A 13,122-nucleotide genomic window follows, 5' to 3' on the forward strand; every position below is an offset into this window, starting at 1 on the left:
CCTCCCGCAGCCAAGGCTCCACTGGAGCAAAATTGGCCCGGGCACTGAGGATGGCTCCAAGGCGCTAGAATGGCTCTGGTCACAACAGAGCAACGCCCCAGATGGGCAGAGCATCGCCTCCTGGTGGGCATGCCGGGTGAATCCCGGTTGGGCGCATGCGGGAGTCTGTCTGACTGCCTCCCCGTTTCCAACTGCAGAAAAATATAAAAAAAACAAAAACAAACAACAAAAAAAATAAAAATGAATAAATAAAAATTTTTTAAAAAAGGAATGGGGGGGCCCTGGCTGGTTGGCTCAGCGGTAGAGCGTCGGCCTAGCGTGCGGAGGACCCGGGTTCGATTCCCGGCCAGGGCACACAGGAGAAGCGCCTATTTGCTTCTCCACCCCTCCGCCGCGCTTTCCTCTCTGTCTCTCTCTTCCCCTCCCGCAGCCAAGGCTCCATTGGAGCAAAGATGGCCCGGGCGCTGGGGATGGCTCTGTGGCCTCTGCCCCAGGCGCTAGAGTGGCTCTGGTCGCAACATGGCGACGCCCAGGATGGGCAGAGCATCGCCCCCTGGTGGGCAGAGCGTCGCCCCTGGTGGGCGTGCCGGGTGGATCCCGATCGGGCGCATGCGAGAGTCTGTCTGACTGTCTCTCCCTGTTTCCAGCTTCAGAAAAAATGAAAAAGAAAAAAAAAAAAAAAAAAGGAATGGGGGCCCTGGCTGGTTGGCTCAGTGGTAGAGTGTCAGCCTGGTGTGCAGGAGTCCCAGGTTTGATTCCCGGCCAGGGCACACAGGAGAAGCGCCCATCTGCTTCTCCACCCCTCCCCCCTCCTTCCTCTCTGTCTCTCTCTTCCCCTCCCGCAGTCGAGGCTCCATTGGAGCAAAGTAGCCAGGGCACTGAGGATGGCTCTGTGGCCTCTGCCTCAGGCGCTAGGATGGCTCTGGATGCGACAGAGCGATGCCCCAGAGAGGCAGAGCATCGCCCCCTGGTGGGCATGCCGGGTGGATCCTGGTTGGGCACATGTGGGAGTCTGTCTGACTTCTGACTCCCTCCCCGTTTCCAGCTCTGGAAAAATGCAAAAAAAAAAAAAAGCCAAAAAAAAAAAAAAGGAATGGGAATGGACTAAATTTTCTCATTCTGTCATTCCATGCATGACTGTTATTTTCTGGTAGAGCATAAATGTGGGGGAAATAGCACATCCTCCATGAGTCATTTGAGGGCAAGAGGTTGTATCTTTGTAGCTTTAGTACCTTATAGAAACTATATTAATAGTATCTATCAGTAACCATTTGAGATTTGCAGATAAGAATGGCTTGAGATTCAAAAGCCCCGGATCCAGTACAATTATTGGTACTAGTTATAGGTACTGACTTTGGATAATTGAGCAAATCTGGTTCAAAATACCTGCAAAAAAGGCTGTAATAAGATTTACAACAACCTTACACCTCTTCAGAATTAATAATGGCTATGAGCACACCTACAGTTGTGCAGGTGAAAAGAACTCTTTGTGTTTTCAAGATCTTGGATTATCCCAGTTAACTGAAATTTGCTTCCTGGGCAGGTGCAGGATGAACATGTATTGCTTGCCCTAATTGGAGGCAAAAGACTACCCAGAAAGGCTGTGATTCTTTCATCCGCTTCACTTTTTGATGAGATTGTGCAGAAAGCTTTAGCATCGTACAATGATTCTTTCTGGCTAACGCAGTAATCAAACAAGTCTTGCTGCTAGACCAGGCAGAAACAAATCAATTTAAGATCCCACTTGGGGATTCACTGTTTCCTCTCTACAGACCAGGTTCAAGGCAGGTGCCTCATTCTGGCTGAAATGAAGCAGAAATCCTTAGAGAACCATGTCCTAAAGTCCCATTTGCTTTTAGCTGATTAAAAAATATAAATGACAGCTCACATACCTGGTGTGCTATTTTGAAAATGATTCCTTTTTTCCTTGGTTAATGAAAAATTAATTCATAGCATAGTTCATCTTTTCAAAAAAAAATGCTAAAATGGTTCAGTTAAAGACATTTATCCATTTAGAATCATAAATTAATTCATTTCCCACTCCCATTACTCCCCCATCCCCTCCCTTTCCCACCACACACACAAGAGCGAGATCATTGGGTTAGAACTCCAGAGACCATTCTGACCTACATGTTTCTTGGGCCATTTCTTCTGCCTGATGAGATAAAAAGGAAGTGAAAGAATTTTTCCCTATCAAGAGAAGCTGCTGCTTTGAAAAAGTCCTTCTTCGGGAGCCTCATCTCATCAGCCTGAAGATCTCAACTCCTTGGCTCTGAAACCTGCCCGGTTCTGAGATGAGCTGGCAGAGAGATGTTGGTTTGCTGCCCTCTTCCGGCTGCACTTGGATCGGAGCGCTTCAATTAGTTAGAAGAAGGATGAATCCTTAGGGATCTGAAAAGAAAGGAAACAAATTAATGTGGAAATAAACCAAGAGGGGGGTGAGGAAAATGAGAACATCTGTCCACCATTCAAAAAATTATAGCTAGGATATGTAAATACAGCCAGCAAAATAGGATATAATAAAACACTGATTCAATATTTGTAAAGACAGATTTAGTTATACCAGAATGTTAAATTTTGGTGGGATTATGGCTAATTTGTATTAAACTCTTAAGTACCTCATCTAAACTTCTACAATAAATATGTATTCTAGTAATAAGGAGCTAGTTACAAAGTGCTTGTGCTAAGAGGACTTCTTGGGGCCTGACCTGTGGTGGCGCAGTGGATAAAGCACCAACCTGGAATGCTGAGGTTGCCAGTTCGAACCTCGGGCTTGCCTGGTCAAGGCACAGATGGGAGTTAATGCTTCCTGCTCTTCCCCCTCCCCTCTCTCTCTCTTTCTCCTCTCTAAAATAAATACATAAAGTTTTTTTTGTTTTGTTTTGTTTTTAAAGATTTTATTTATTTATTTTAGAGAGGGGAGAGAAAGAGAGAGAGATAGAGAGAAAGGAAGGGGAGGAGCAGAAAGCATCAACTCCCATATGTGCCTTGACCAGGTAGGCTCAGGGTTTGAACCAGCAACCTCAACATTCCAGGTTGCTGCTTTATCCACTACACCACCACAGGTCAGGCAAAGTCTTTTTTTTTTTTTTTAAAAAAGAGGACTTCTTGGGTACTAGTAATGATCTGTTCCTTGATGTAGATGCGGTAGGTCTTGATCAAGCTGCCCATTTACAATATGTGTACTTCTCTGTATGTATAGTTCAATCAAAACAGTTTTGAAAAGTGGTGGTTATAGGAACTCTCATTCATTGCTGGTGGGAATGTAAGTGGTACAACCACTGGTGGGAAAGACAGTTTGGCAGTTTCTTACAAAATGAAACTTTTTTTTCAGTTTATTTTATTGATTTTACAAAGAGAGGAGAGGGTGGAGGGAGCGAGAAGTATCAGCTCATAGTTGCTTCACTTAAGTATTTCATTGGTTCTTTGTTGTATGTGCCTTGACTGGCAAGCCTACCATTTCGAAACAGCAACCTCAGCATTCTAGGTTGAGGATATATCCACTGTGCCACCACAGGTCAGGTGAAACTAGTTTTGTTTGTTTTTTTGACAGACGGAGTCAGAGAGAGGGACAGATGGACAGTAAGGGAGAGAGATGAGAAGTATCAATTCTTCGTGTGGCATCTTAGTTGTTCATTGATTGCTTTCTCATATGTGCCTGACCAGAGGGGCTACAGCAGAACAAGTGACCCCTTGCTCAATCAAGCCAGTGACCATGGGGTCATGTCTATGATCCCAAGCTCAAGCCAGCAACCCTATGCTCAAGGCAAATGGGCCCACGCTTAGCCAGCGACCTGGAGGTTTTGAACCTGGGTCCTCCGCGTCCCAGTCCAAGGCTCTATCCACTGTGCCACTGCCTGGTCAGGCCAGGCAAAACTTGTTTTTAAAAATATTTTATTTACTGCCTGACCAGGTGATGGCGCAGTGGATAAAGCGTCGGACTGGGATGTGGAAGGACCCAGGTTCGAGACCCCGAGGTCGCCAGCTTGAGGCGGGCTCATCTGGCTTGAGCAAAGAGCTCACCAGCTTGGACCCAAGGTCACTGGCTCCAGCAGTGGGTTACTCGGTCTGCTGAAGGCCCACGGTCAAGGCACATGTGAGAAAGCAATCAATGAACAACTAAGAAGTCGCAATGCGCAACGAGAAACTGATGATTGATGCTTCTCATCTCTCTCCGTTCCTGTCTGTCTGTCCCTGTCTATCTCTGCCTATGTAAAAAAAAAAAAAAAAAAAAAAAAAAAAAAAAAAAAAAAAAAATATTTTATTTACTGCCTGACCAGGTGGTGGCGCAGTGGATAGAGCGTCGGACTAGGATGCGGAGGACCCAGGTTTGAGACCCCGAGGTCACCAGCTTCAGCGCAGGCTCATCTAGTTTGAGCAAAAGCTCACCAGCTTCAACCCAAGGTCACTGGCTCGAGCAAGGGGTTACTCGGTCTTCTGAAGGCCCGCGGTCAAGGCACATATGAGAAAGCAATCAATGAACAACTAAGGAGTCGCAATGTGCAAAGAAAAACTAATAATTGATGCTTCTCTTCTCTCCATTCCTGTCTGTCTATCCCTCTCTCTGTCTCTGTAAAAAAAATTTTTTTTTATTTACTGATTTTAGAGAGAGAAGGAGAGAAGGTGAGAGGGGGAGCAGGAAGCATCAGCTCATAGTTGCTTCTTGTATGTGCCTTGACCACGCAAGCCCAGGATTTCTAACAGGCGACCTCAGCGTTCCAGGTCAACGCTTCTCCACTGTGCCACCACAGGTCAGGCAAAATTAAACTCATTTTTAGCATATGATCCACCAGTCTCGATGCTTAGTATTTACCCATATGAGTTGAAAATTTATGTCCACGCCAAAGCCTGCACACACGTTTATAGCAGCTTTATTTATAATTGACAAAAACTTGGAAGCAACAAAGACACCCTTCAGTAGGTGCATGATAAAGAAACTGTGTGAGTGTATGGGGCAGGGAGAATATGGGAACTCCTTGCTTTCTGCTCAATTCCATGGACCTAAATCTGCTCTAAAAAAAATAAAGTCTATTTTTAAAGAACTGGTTGTACTCTTCTAGGAACAGACTAAAAATGAATTGTACACATTGAGCGAGCTGTGATATGTGAATTATGTCTCAATAAAGCTGTTTATATTTTTAAGGGGTTGTACTCACAGATTAAAATAGATATAAAGTACTTGCACATGCTGTGAAAAGGATGAACCTTGAAAACATCCAAACACAAAAGGCTACATACTATATGAAAGGTCTACAATAGGCAGAAACAGAAAGATTAGTTTTTGCCAGGAACTTAGGTGGGGGGGAGGGGGGGGGAGGTGCAGGGACATTGAGAATGACTAGTAACGGGAACAAGATTTCTTCTTGGGATGATGAAATGTTCTGAAATTAGATAGTGGTGATGCACACAGCTTTGTGAGTGTACTAAAAACAATTGTATACTTTTATTTTTTTTAATGTTGTATATATATATTTTTTTTATTGATTGATTTTCAGAGAGAGAGAGAGGAGTGTGAGAGAGAGAGAGAAGGGGGAGGAGCAGGAAGCATCAACTCCCATATGTGCCTTGACCAGGCAAGCCCAAGGTTTCGAACTGGCAACCTCAGCATTCCAGGTCAACACTTTATCCCTCTGCACCACCACAGGTCAGGCCAATTGTATACTTTTTTTTTTAATTTATTCATTTTTTTTTGAGAGGAGAGGGAGAGACAGAGAGAGAGGAGAGACAGAGAGAGAGAGAAGGGGGGGAGGAGCTGGAAGCATCAACTCCCATATGTGCCTTGACCAGGCAAGCCCAGGGTTTCGAACCGGCAACCTCAGCATTTCCAGGTCGACGCTTTATCCACTGCGCCACCACAGGTCAGGCCAATTGTATACTTTTAAAGGGTGAACTTTATGGTGTGTGACACATCTCAATAAAGCTGTTAATTTTTTTTTAATGGAAAAAAGTTATGGCAGATTTTAGATATGTGACTAGAATTTGAAAATCATAGTCTTTTCAACAGTATAGCTTAATGTACATTAGGAAATGAATTAAAAATGGCCATACATTAAGAAGCCTAGAACCTTCTATATTTTGTCAGTGCTCCCTGGTGAACGGGACCGGAATATGGTGTCTGAGAAGGCATTTACCATTAGCAGCAGTATACAAGTGAAAGTCCGGGCTTCTGGCTCAGGAACTTCATCTGTGATCAGTGTGGGTCTATTAAAGGCAGCAACTCGCCACAACGAGAATCCAGTTTCAGACACGCCAAGTTATCTGACCGAGTGGGCCCAATGTTCAATATTGCAATTGGTAATTTCTTCTCCCGGGCAGTGAGGATAAACCTGTAACCAGAGTACACCTGTACGAAGAGAAGTCACAGGTGAGAGATCTTTAGATTCAGGAAGAGAGAAGTAGGGAGCCCTGGAGAGGCTCACAAAAGGAGCAGTTTCCACTCTGACCGACTCAGATACCTGTAAAGATGATCCCACTACCAAGAGAGAGTCGGCTTCTCTGACGAGCCTGTGCACAAAGTCGACCTTGCTGGGGTTCACTGTGTCCCCGAAGAAGACTACATCCGGTTTGAGGGGGCCTCCACATCGAGCGCAGGATGGGACCTGAAAGCTCTGTACCTGCTCCTCTGTGAGGAAGACGTCGCCATCAGGAGCCAGGCCATGGGCTTCAGCGCCCCAGGTGGGGTTCAGGACTTCAAAACGCTCCTGCAGCACGCCGCGGGGAGTCCGTTCACCACAATGCAAGCAGAGGACCCTGGAACCAAAGAGGAGGCTGAGTGAACAGCGGTCTGTCCTGGGGAGGCACGCAGCTGCCAACTATTTTTAGCTCCTCTGTTGCATCCTGTTCCTATCACCCAGTTTTGGGTTGTTTTTTCTTAAATTTATTTATTAATTAATTTTTTAGAGAAGAGAGAGAGTAACAGAGAGAGAGAGGAAGGGAGGAGGAGCAGGAAGCATCAACTCCCATATGTGCCTTGACCAGACAAGTACAGGGTTTTGAACCAGTGACCTCAGCATTCCAGGTCAATGCTTTATCCACTGTGCCACCACAGGTCAGGCCATCTATCACCCAGTTTTAGGCATATCTTCCCATGACCTCTTTAGCTATCACCTGTCTTCCACTGCCAACCTTCTAGAACAAGTAATGTACATCTCTTTCCTTACTAAACACTCCTGCTTTACCTGCTAGTTCCCAACTTCTCCATCACCATCATTTGTCCAGTTACTTGGGCTGAAACCCTTGGGAAAAACTTGTTATTCCTTTTATTCTATCTAGTCAACCATCAGTTGTTTTTGTTTGTTTGTTTGTTTAGTTGAGAGGTGGGGAGAGTGAGACAGACTCCCACATGCACCCACCCTGACCTGGGATCCACCCTGCAACCCCATCTTGGGCTGATGCTCAAGTACTGAGCTATTTTTAGTGCCTGAGGCTAGTGTGCTCGGACTAACCCAGCTATCCTCAGTGCCCAGGACCATGCTGGAACTAATCAAGGCACTGGCTGTGGGAGGGGAAGCGGGAGAGAAGGCGGGGGAGAAGCAAATGGTCACTTCTCATGTGTGCCCTGACTGAGAATCGAACCTGGGATGTCCATGTACTGGGCCAATGCTCTACCACTGAACCACTGGCCAGGGCCTCAACCATCAGATTATGTTGATTTTTTTTTTTAATTTAAAAGGTCCCCTCTGCAATGAATATATTTTATAATATTTCAGAAGAGATAGGAAGAGATAAAGTAGACATGATAAAATCTTTGAATCTGGGTAATGGTATATATGGAAGTTCATTGTACTATTTATTCTCTTTTGTGGATGTTTGAATTTTGGAAAAACAAGCTTTTTAAATAGATCCATAGTCATCATTAGTCCTCTCATTCCCCTGCCAATCACCTTAGTTTGGGTCCTTCAGGCTGACCCTGAGCTACTCTTTCTAATCCTGTCTAGCCTTCCTCAAATGTTATTTTTATCATGTTGCTTTCTTGCTCAGAAACCACTAATAGTTCCCTTCGGTCTCACAACAGACCCAAATTGCACTGCATGATTTTCATATGCACCCATGAGTTGGGTCTAGACTTCCCAGACATCTGATTTCATACTAGTCTCCCCAGAGGCCAGACTAATCTCTTCTGGACTCTGCAAATTCCTTTCAGTTAGAAAGCTCTTTCCCCTCCTTTGCCTAGTCAAATCTGAGCCAGTCTCAAGCCCCACTTCACCCATAAAAGCTTTCCTGATTTCTCCAATCTTTACTAAATCTGTTTCTCTAAACTTGTAAAGCAGGTCTATCAGGGACCACACAATTTAACAATCATGTGTGGAAGTGTTTGTCATTAAATATGTTTTTTGGGGGCCTCGCCCAAGCAGATCACAAAGTTCTCACGTGTAAAGTAGACCAAGTTTTACACTTTGGTTTTGATCACACACCAAACAGCACACCAATACACACCACACATTGTAGGCACCCAATAAATATTTTATGATTGGCTGGAGGATCTCTGGGGCTTAAAGATAAGGTAGTGGTCTCCAATTAGCTTGTTACTGCCAGGGCTGCATGTGTTGATTTATTCAGTTCTGACTATATGCCAGGCTATACTGCATTCTGTGTGTCTGGGTTCTGATTATATACTTGCATTCTACGTGTCTAGGCACCAGAGATGGAGCAGTTTGTAGCATATGCTCATAGTCCCCTCAGGACAGCTAGAGGTCACTGTACACAGTTCTCTTTTAAGCAACTTCCTGTGGCCAAGGAAGTCTTCTCTGGAGGAGCAGAGTCAATGTTAGGGAGTTAATTCCCCAAGAGTGATCTCTGACCAGTGAGAATTCTGAAGCATGCTCTAGATACAGTCAGAGGGCCCCCCACTGGACAGAGCTCCAGCTTCCTAAAGCAGTATCCCACACATTAACGTACCCTTTTTGCCTTTCCTCCCTTCTCCATTTCCCTACTCCCTCACTGAGTTTGCTGGGATCAATTCCAAATGAGACAACTTGCTCCCGAATCCTTTTCTCAAGGTCTAAGGAAGACAATGGTGATAAAGAAGGCCAAGGCCCCTGCCCTTACAGAGCACACATTTCTTCATTCAAACCATTTAGAGCTTTCTGCACCTGTGCATGCATCCGTGAAGCTCTGTTAGGCGCTGACTCCCCGCCTTGGTGTGCAAAGCATCCACGTTTTGGGTCACCAACCAGTGCAGCTTTCCGAGTCTCTCCCAGTTGCTCAAAGCCCAGTGTGCAGGGTTAGGCTGATGAGAGGAGAACAGAGGCCAGCCCACAAAGTTTCTCGCCCAGTACCGCTGGCGGATTCGAGCACTCCTTACAAAATCCACATGTTGGATGGGCCTACGGTCAGTTCGGGCATAAAGTCCCACCTTTTCTGACCTGTAGTCTGGGATACCTGACTCAGTGGAGATTCCTGCCCCGGTCATCACCAGGAGTCTCTTGGAAAGGGTGATGAAGCGCTGTAACTCTTTGACTTTCTCAGGGTCCACGGGAGGACTTGGTGGCACAAATAACCCAATGGATCCATGTGAACAGTGCTGGCTGTGGTTCACCATCCAGCAGCCTTTCGCTGCCCTGAAAGGCAGCCGAAAGTTCATCCTCCTTCTAGAGAAAGAAACTTATGTAAAAAACCAATGTATGTATTTTTTTAGGTATAATTGACATATAACATTGGTTTCAGGTGTACAACATGATGATTGGAGTATTGTCCTGAAATGCAGAGGTTGCCGGTTTGATCCCCGGTCAAGGCACATGCAGGAATGTTCCTGTCTCTCTTTCCCTTTCTTTCTTTTTTTTTTTTTTTTTTTTTTTTTAATTTTTTTTTTTTACAGAGGCAGAGATAGACAGGGACAGACAGACAGGAACAGAGAGAGATGAGAAGCATCAATCATCAGTTTCTCGTTGCGCATTGCGACTTCTTAGTTGTTCATTGATTGCTTTCTCACATGTGCCTTGACCGTGGGCCTTCAGCAGACCGAGTAACCCCTTGCTGGAGCCAGCGACCTTGGGTCCAAGCTGGCGAGCTCTTTGCTCAAGCCAGATGAGCCCGCACGCGACCTCGGAGTCTCGAACCTGGGTACTTCCGCATCCCAGTCCGACGCTCTATCCACTGCGCCACCGCCTGGTCAGGCGCCTTTCTTTCTTTTTTAAAAAAAAACTTTATTTAGCCTGACCTGTGGTGGCACAGTGGATAAAAGCATCGACCTGGAATGCTGAGGTTGCTGGTTTGAAACCCTGGGCTTGCCTGGTCAAGGCACATATGGGAGTTGATGCTTCCTGCTCCTCCCCACCTTCTCTCTCTCTCTCTCTCTCTCTCCTCTCTGAAATGAATAAATAAAAAAAATTAAAGACTTTATTTACTCATTTTATAGAGTGGGGAGAGCGCAAGAGGAGCAGGAAGCATCAACTCCTATATGTGCCTTGACCAGGCAAGCCCAGGGTTTCAAACCAGCAACCTCAGCATTCCAGGTTGACACTTTATCCGCTGTACCACCACAGGTCAGGCACTCCCTCTTTCTAAAATCAATAAATAAAAGATAAAAACATATGTATATATATTTGTATACATTGTGAAATGACCAGCACAATAAATTTAGTTACGTCTGTCACTACACAGTTACAAAACATTTTTCTTGTGATGAAGAATTTTAAGATCTAGTCTCTTAGCAACTTTCAAATATGCAATATAGTATTGTTAACTGTAATCACCATGCAGTACATTAGATCCCCACCCCCATGACATTTATTTCATAACTGGAGTTCTATAACTTATGACTGCCTTTTACCCATTTCCCCCCCACCCTATCCTGGCCTTTGGCAACCACCTATCTGTTCTCTATGATCTTGGGGGTGGGGGTATTGTTTATTTATTTTTTCAGTTGTTTCCTTTTTTTATAGTTTTAAAACTTTTTTTTTTTGAGAGAGAGAAACATCAATTTGTTGTTCCACATACTGATGCATCATTTGTTGTTTCTTATATGTGCTCTGACGGAGGACTGAACCCACAGCTTGGCGTATAGGGACCATGCTCTCTAAACAAACTAAGCTACCAGGCCAGGGTAGAATTTGGCATTATTTGATAGAAAGCAGACATTCTTTAGTGATGTGCATGGCATATGTAAACATTATTATTATTATTATTTTTTTTTTTTTCTGAAGCTGGAAACGGGGAGAGACAGTCAGACAGACTCCCGCATGCGCCCGACCAGGATCCACCCGGCACGCCCACCAGGGGCGACGCTCTGCCCACCAGGGGGCGATGCTCTGCCCATCCTGGGCATCGCTATGTTGCGACCAGTGCCACTCTAGTGCCTGAGGCAGAGGCCACAGAGCCATCCCCAGCACCCGGGCCATCTTTGCTCCAATGGAGCCTTAGCTGCGGGAGGGGAAGAGAGAGACAGAGAGGAAGGAGAGGGGGAGGGGTGGAGAAGCAGATGTGGGCGCCTCTCCTGTGTGCCCTGGCCGGGAATCGAACCCGGGACTTCTGCACGCCAGGCCAACGCTCTACCACTGAGCCAACCAGCCAGGGCCTGTAAACATTATTTTATGCTTGGATTTCCAGATCTGCATTCAGGACCCCGATTTCTCCCTAACATTCCATGTGAACAGCTAAACAAATACAGAGTCCTAATTCCGAGACCTAAGGGCTTAGGAAACCTCGCTGAAAATGCGCTTAATTAGAACAAGTGCTCTCCCAGGTCCCACCAAAGGGCAAAGAGGAGAAATTAAATTCCTTACAAGAAATCCACAACTTCTAGAAACTACAACCCTTCCAGAGAACACTTACCTTTCACAACCTTAGGGGAACACTTCAAGTCCGACAGTGGGACTGACTGGCTATATTTGCATTTTGGGAAATGTAGTTTACGAAGCTTAAATAATGCAAGAAAAACTACAAGTCCCACAATGCTCTAGGATTCACAGTTGAGATAGCCAGATTGGTCGGTTTCTGGGTCTGCTCTTCCCGGTCAGAGGTTTTGAATCTCGGTCCGCGATGTGTTGCTCACACATAAGGCAGGCAATACACTGTCTTCTCTGACAAGTAGAGCGTCACACCAATGTCCTGTGTGCAAAATTGTACATCCAAACAACGCTAACTTAGTAATTCATTCTCTCTTAAGATAGAAGCCTTAATAATGGTTCTTTTATATTTGATTCACCCTCAACTTAAGTGTTTATGATCCTTTCCACTCACCGTGACAGAATCAAGTTACCACCTTGCTGTGGGTTGTCAAGAAGTACGTCCATAAGTACCTGAAAAATTGATGTTTTTACATATTAACGAAAATTAAAGCCAAATCTAATATACAGGGACTAATGTGTTTACCCACTTGGCTTCTCCAATTTTATTTTCTATCTTGTGTTTTAATTAAATTAACCAACACAGTGCCTGGTTTTCACTCCCAGAGATTGATTTAATTGGTCTAGGGAAACGCATGGGCATCAAATTGGTTTACAGATTTCCCAGTTGTTTCAAATGTGTAGCCTATTAGAACCGCTGCTCTATAGCATCACCTAAATAAGACATGAATCAATTTGTGTTTTAGAACATAATCAGCCCAGCCTGTGATGGCTCAGTGGATAAACCTTCGGCCTGGAATGCCAAGGTTGCCAGTTCGAAACCCTGGGCTTCCCTGGTCAAGGCACATACAACAAGGAAGCAATGAACAACTAACATGAAGCAACTATGAGTTGATACTTCCCATTCCATGCCCCCCTTTCTCTCCTGTCTCTGTAAAACCAATAAATAAAGTATTAAAAAAGAAAAGAACATAATCAAAGAACAGCTAGCAGGGACTATGAAGACCACCTAAGGAACCACTTCCTCAGTTTAAGATGAACTGAAGCTCAGAGGAACAGTATAGAAGTGGGAGTCACAGTTTGACTTCTGGTCCTCTCATTAAATATATGGAGGTAAATGTTGGTAAAGTAACTGAGCTAAGTAGTTTGGGAGCAGTACCGCTAGTAACAGCTCAGAGAGGTCACGACAAAGCTGGAAGAATCATCTGACATGACAGCCTTTTGTTACCACACCAGCTGAAAGAAAGGACCAAAATAGAGACTGGAAATTTTTACTAAGTCAAAACACTTGTAATCCAGAATGTTTTCTGCACACATGGGTATTTGATTAAAACTA

At 44.9% G+C, this 13,122-nt stretch overlaps 1 protein-coding gene across 2 annotated transcripts; it reads right to left on the reverse strand.

Moving 5' to 3' along the window:
- Positions 1–1,989: 1,989 nt before the first annotated feature.
- SIRT4 (sirtuin 4) lies at positions 1,990–11,838 on the reverse strand. 2 transcript variants are annotated; one of them, XM_066255055.1, is made up of 5 exons: positions 11,773–11,838; positions 9,093–9,590; positions 6,615–6,750; positions 6,132–6,343; positions 1,990–2,391 (listed from the first exon to the last, which is right to left on the reverse strand). In XM_066255055.1, the coding sequence occupies exons 2-4, from the start codon at positions 9,581–9,583 to the stop codon at positions 6,191–6,193; spliced, it is 780 nt and encodes a 259-aa protein (XP_066111152.1). In that variant the 5' UTR covers positions 9,584–9,590; positions 11,773–11,838; the 3' UTR covers positions 1,990–2,391; positions 6,132–6,190. The 2 variants fall into 2 exon arrangements, with proteins under 2 accessions (XP_066111152.1, XP_066111151.1); XM_066255054.1 differs by having other exon boundaries at positions 6,456–6,750.
- Positions 11,839–13,122: the final 1,284 nt, after the last annotated feature.

The sequence above is a fragment of the Saccopteryx bilineata genome, chromosome 2 (genome assembly GCF_036850765.1).
Source record: "Saccopteryx bilineata isolate mSacBil1 chromosome 2, mSacBil1_pri_phased_curated, whole genome shotgun sequence".
Classification (NCBI taxonomy): Eukaryota; Metazoa; Chordata; class Mammalia; order Chiroptera; family Emballonuridae; genus Saccopteryx; species Saccopteryx bilineata.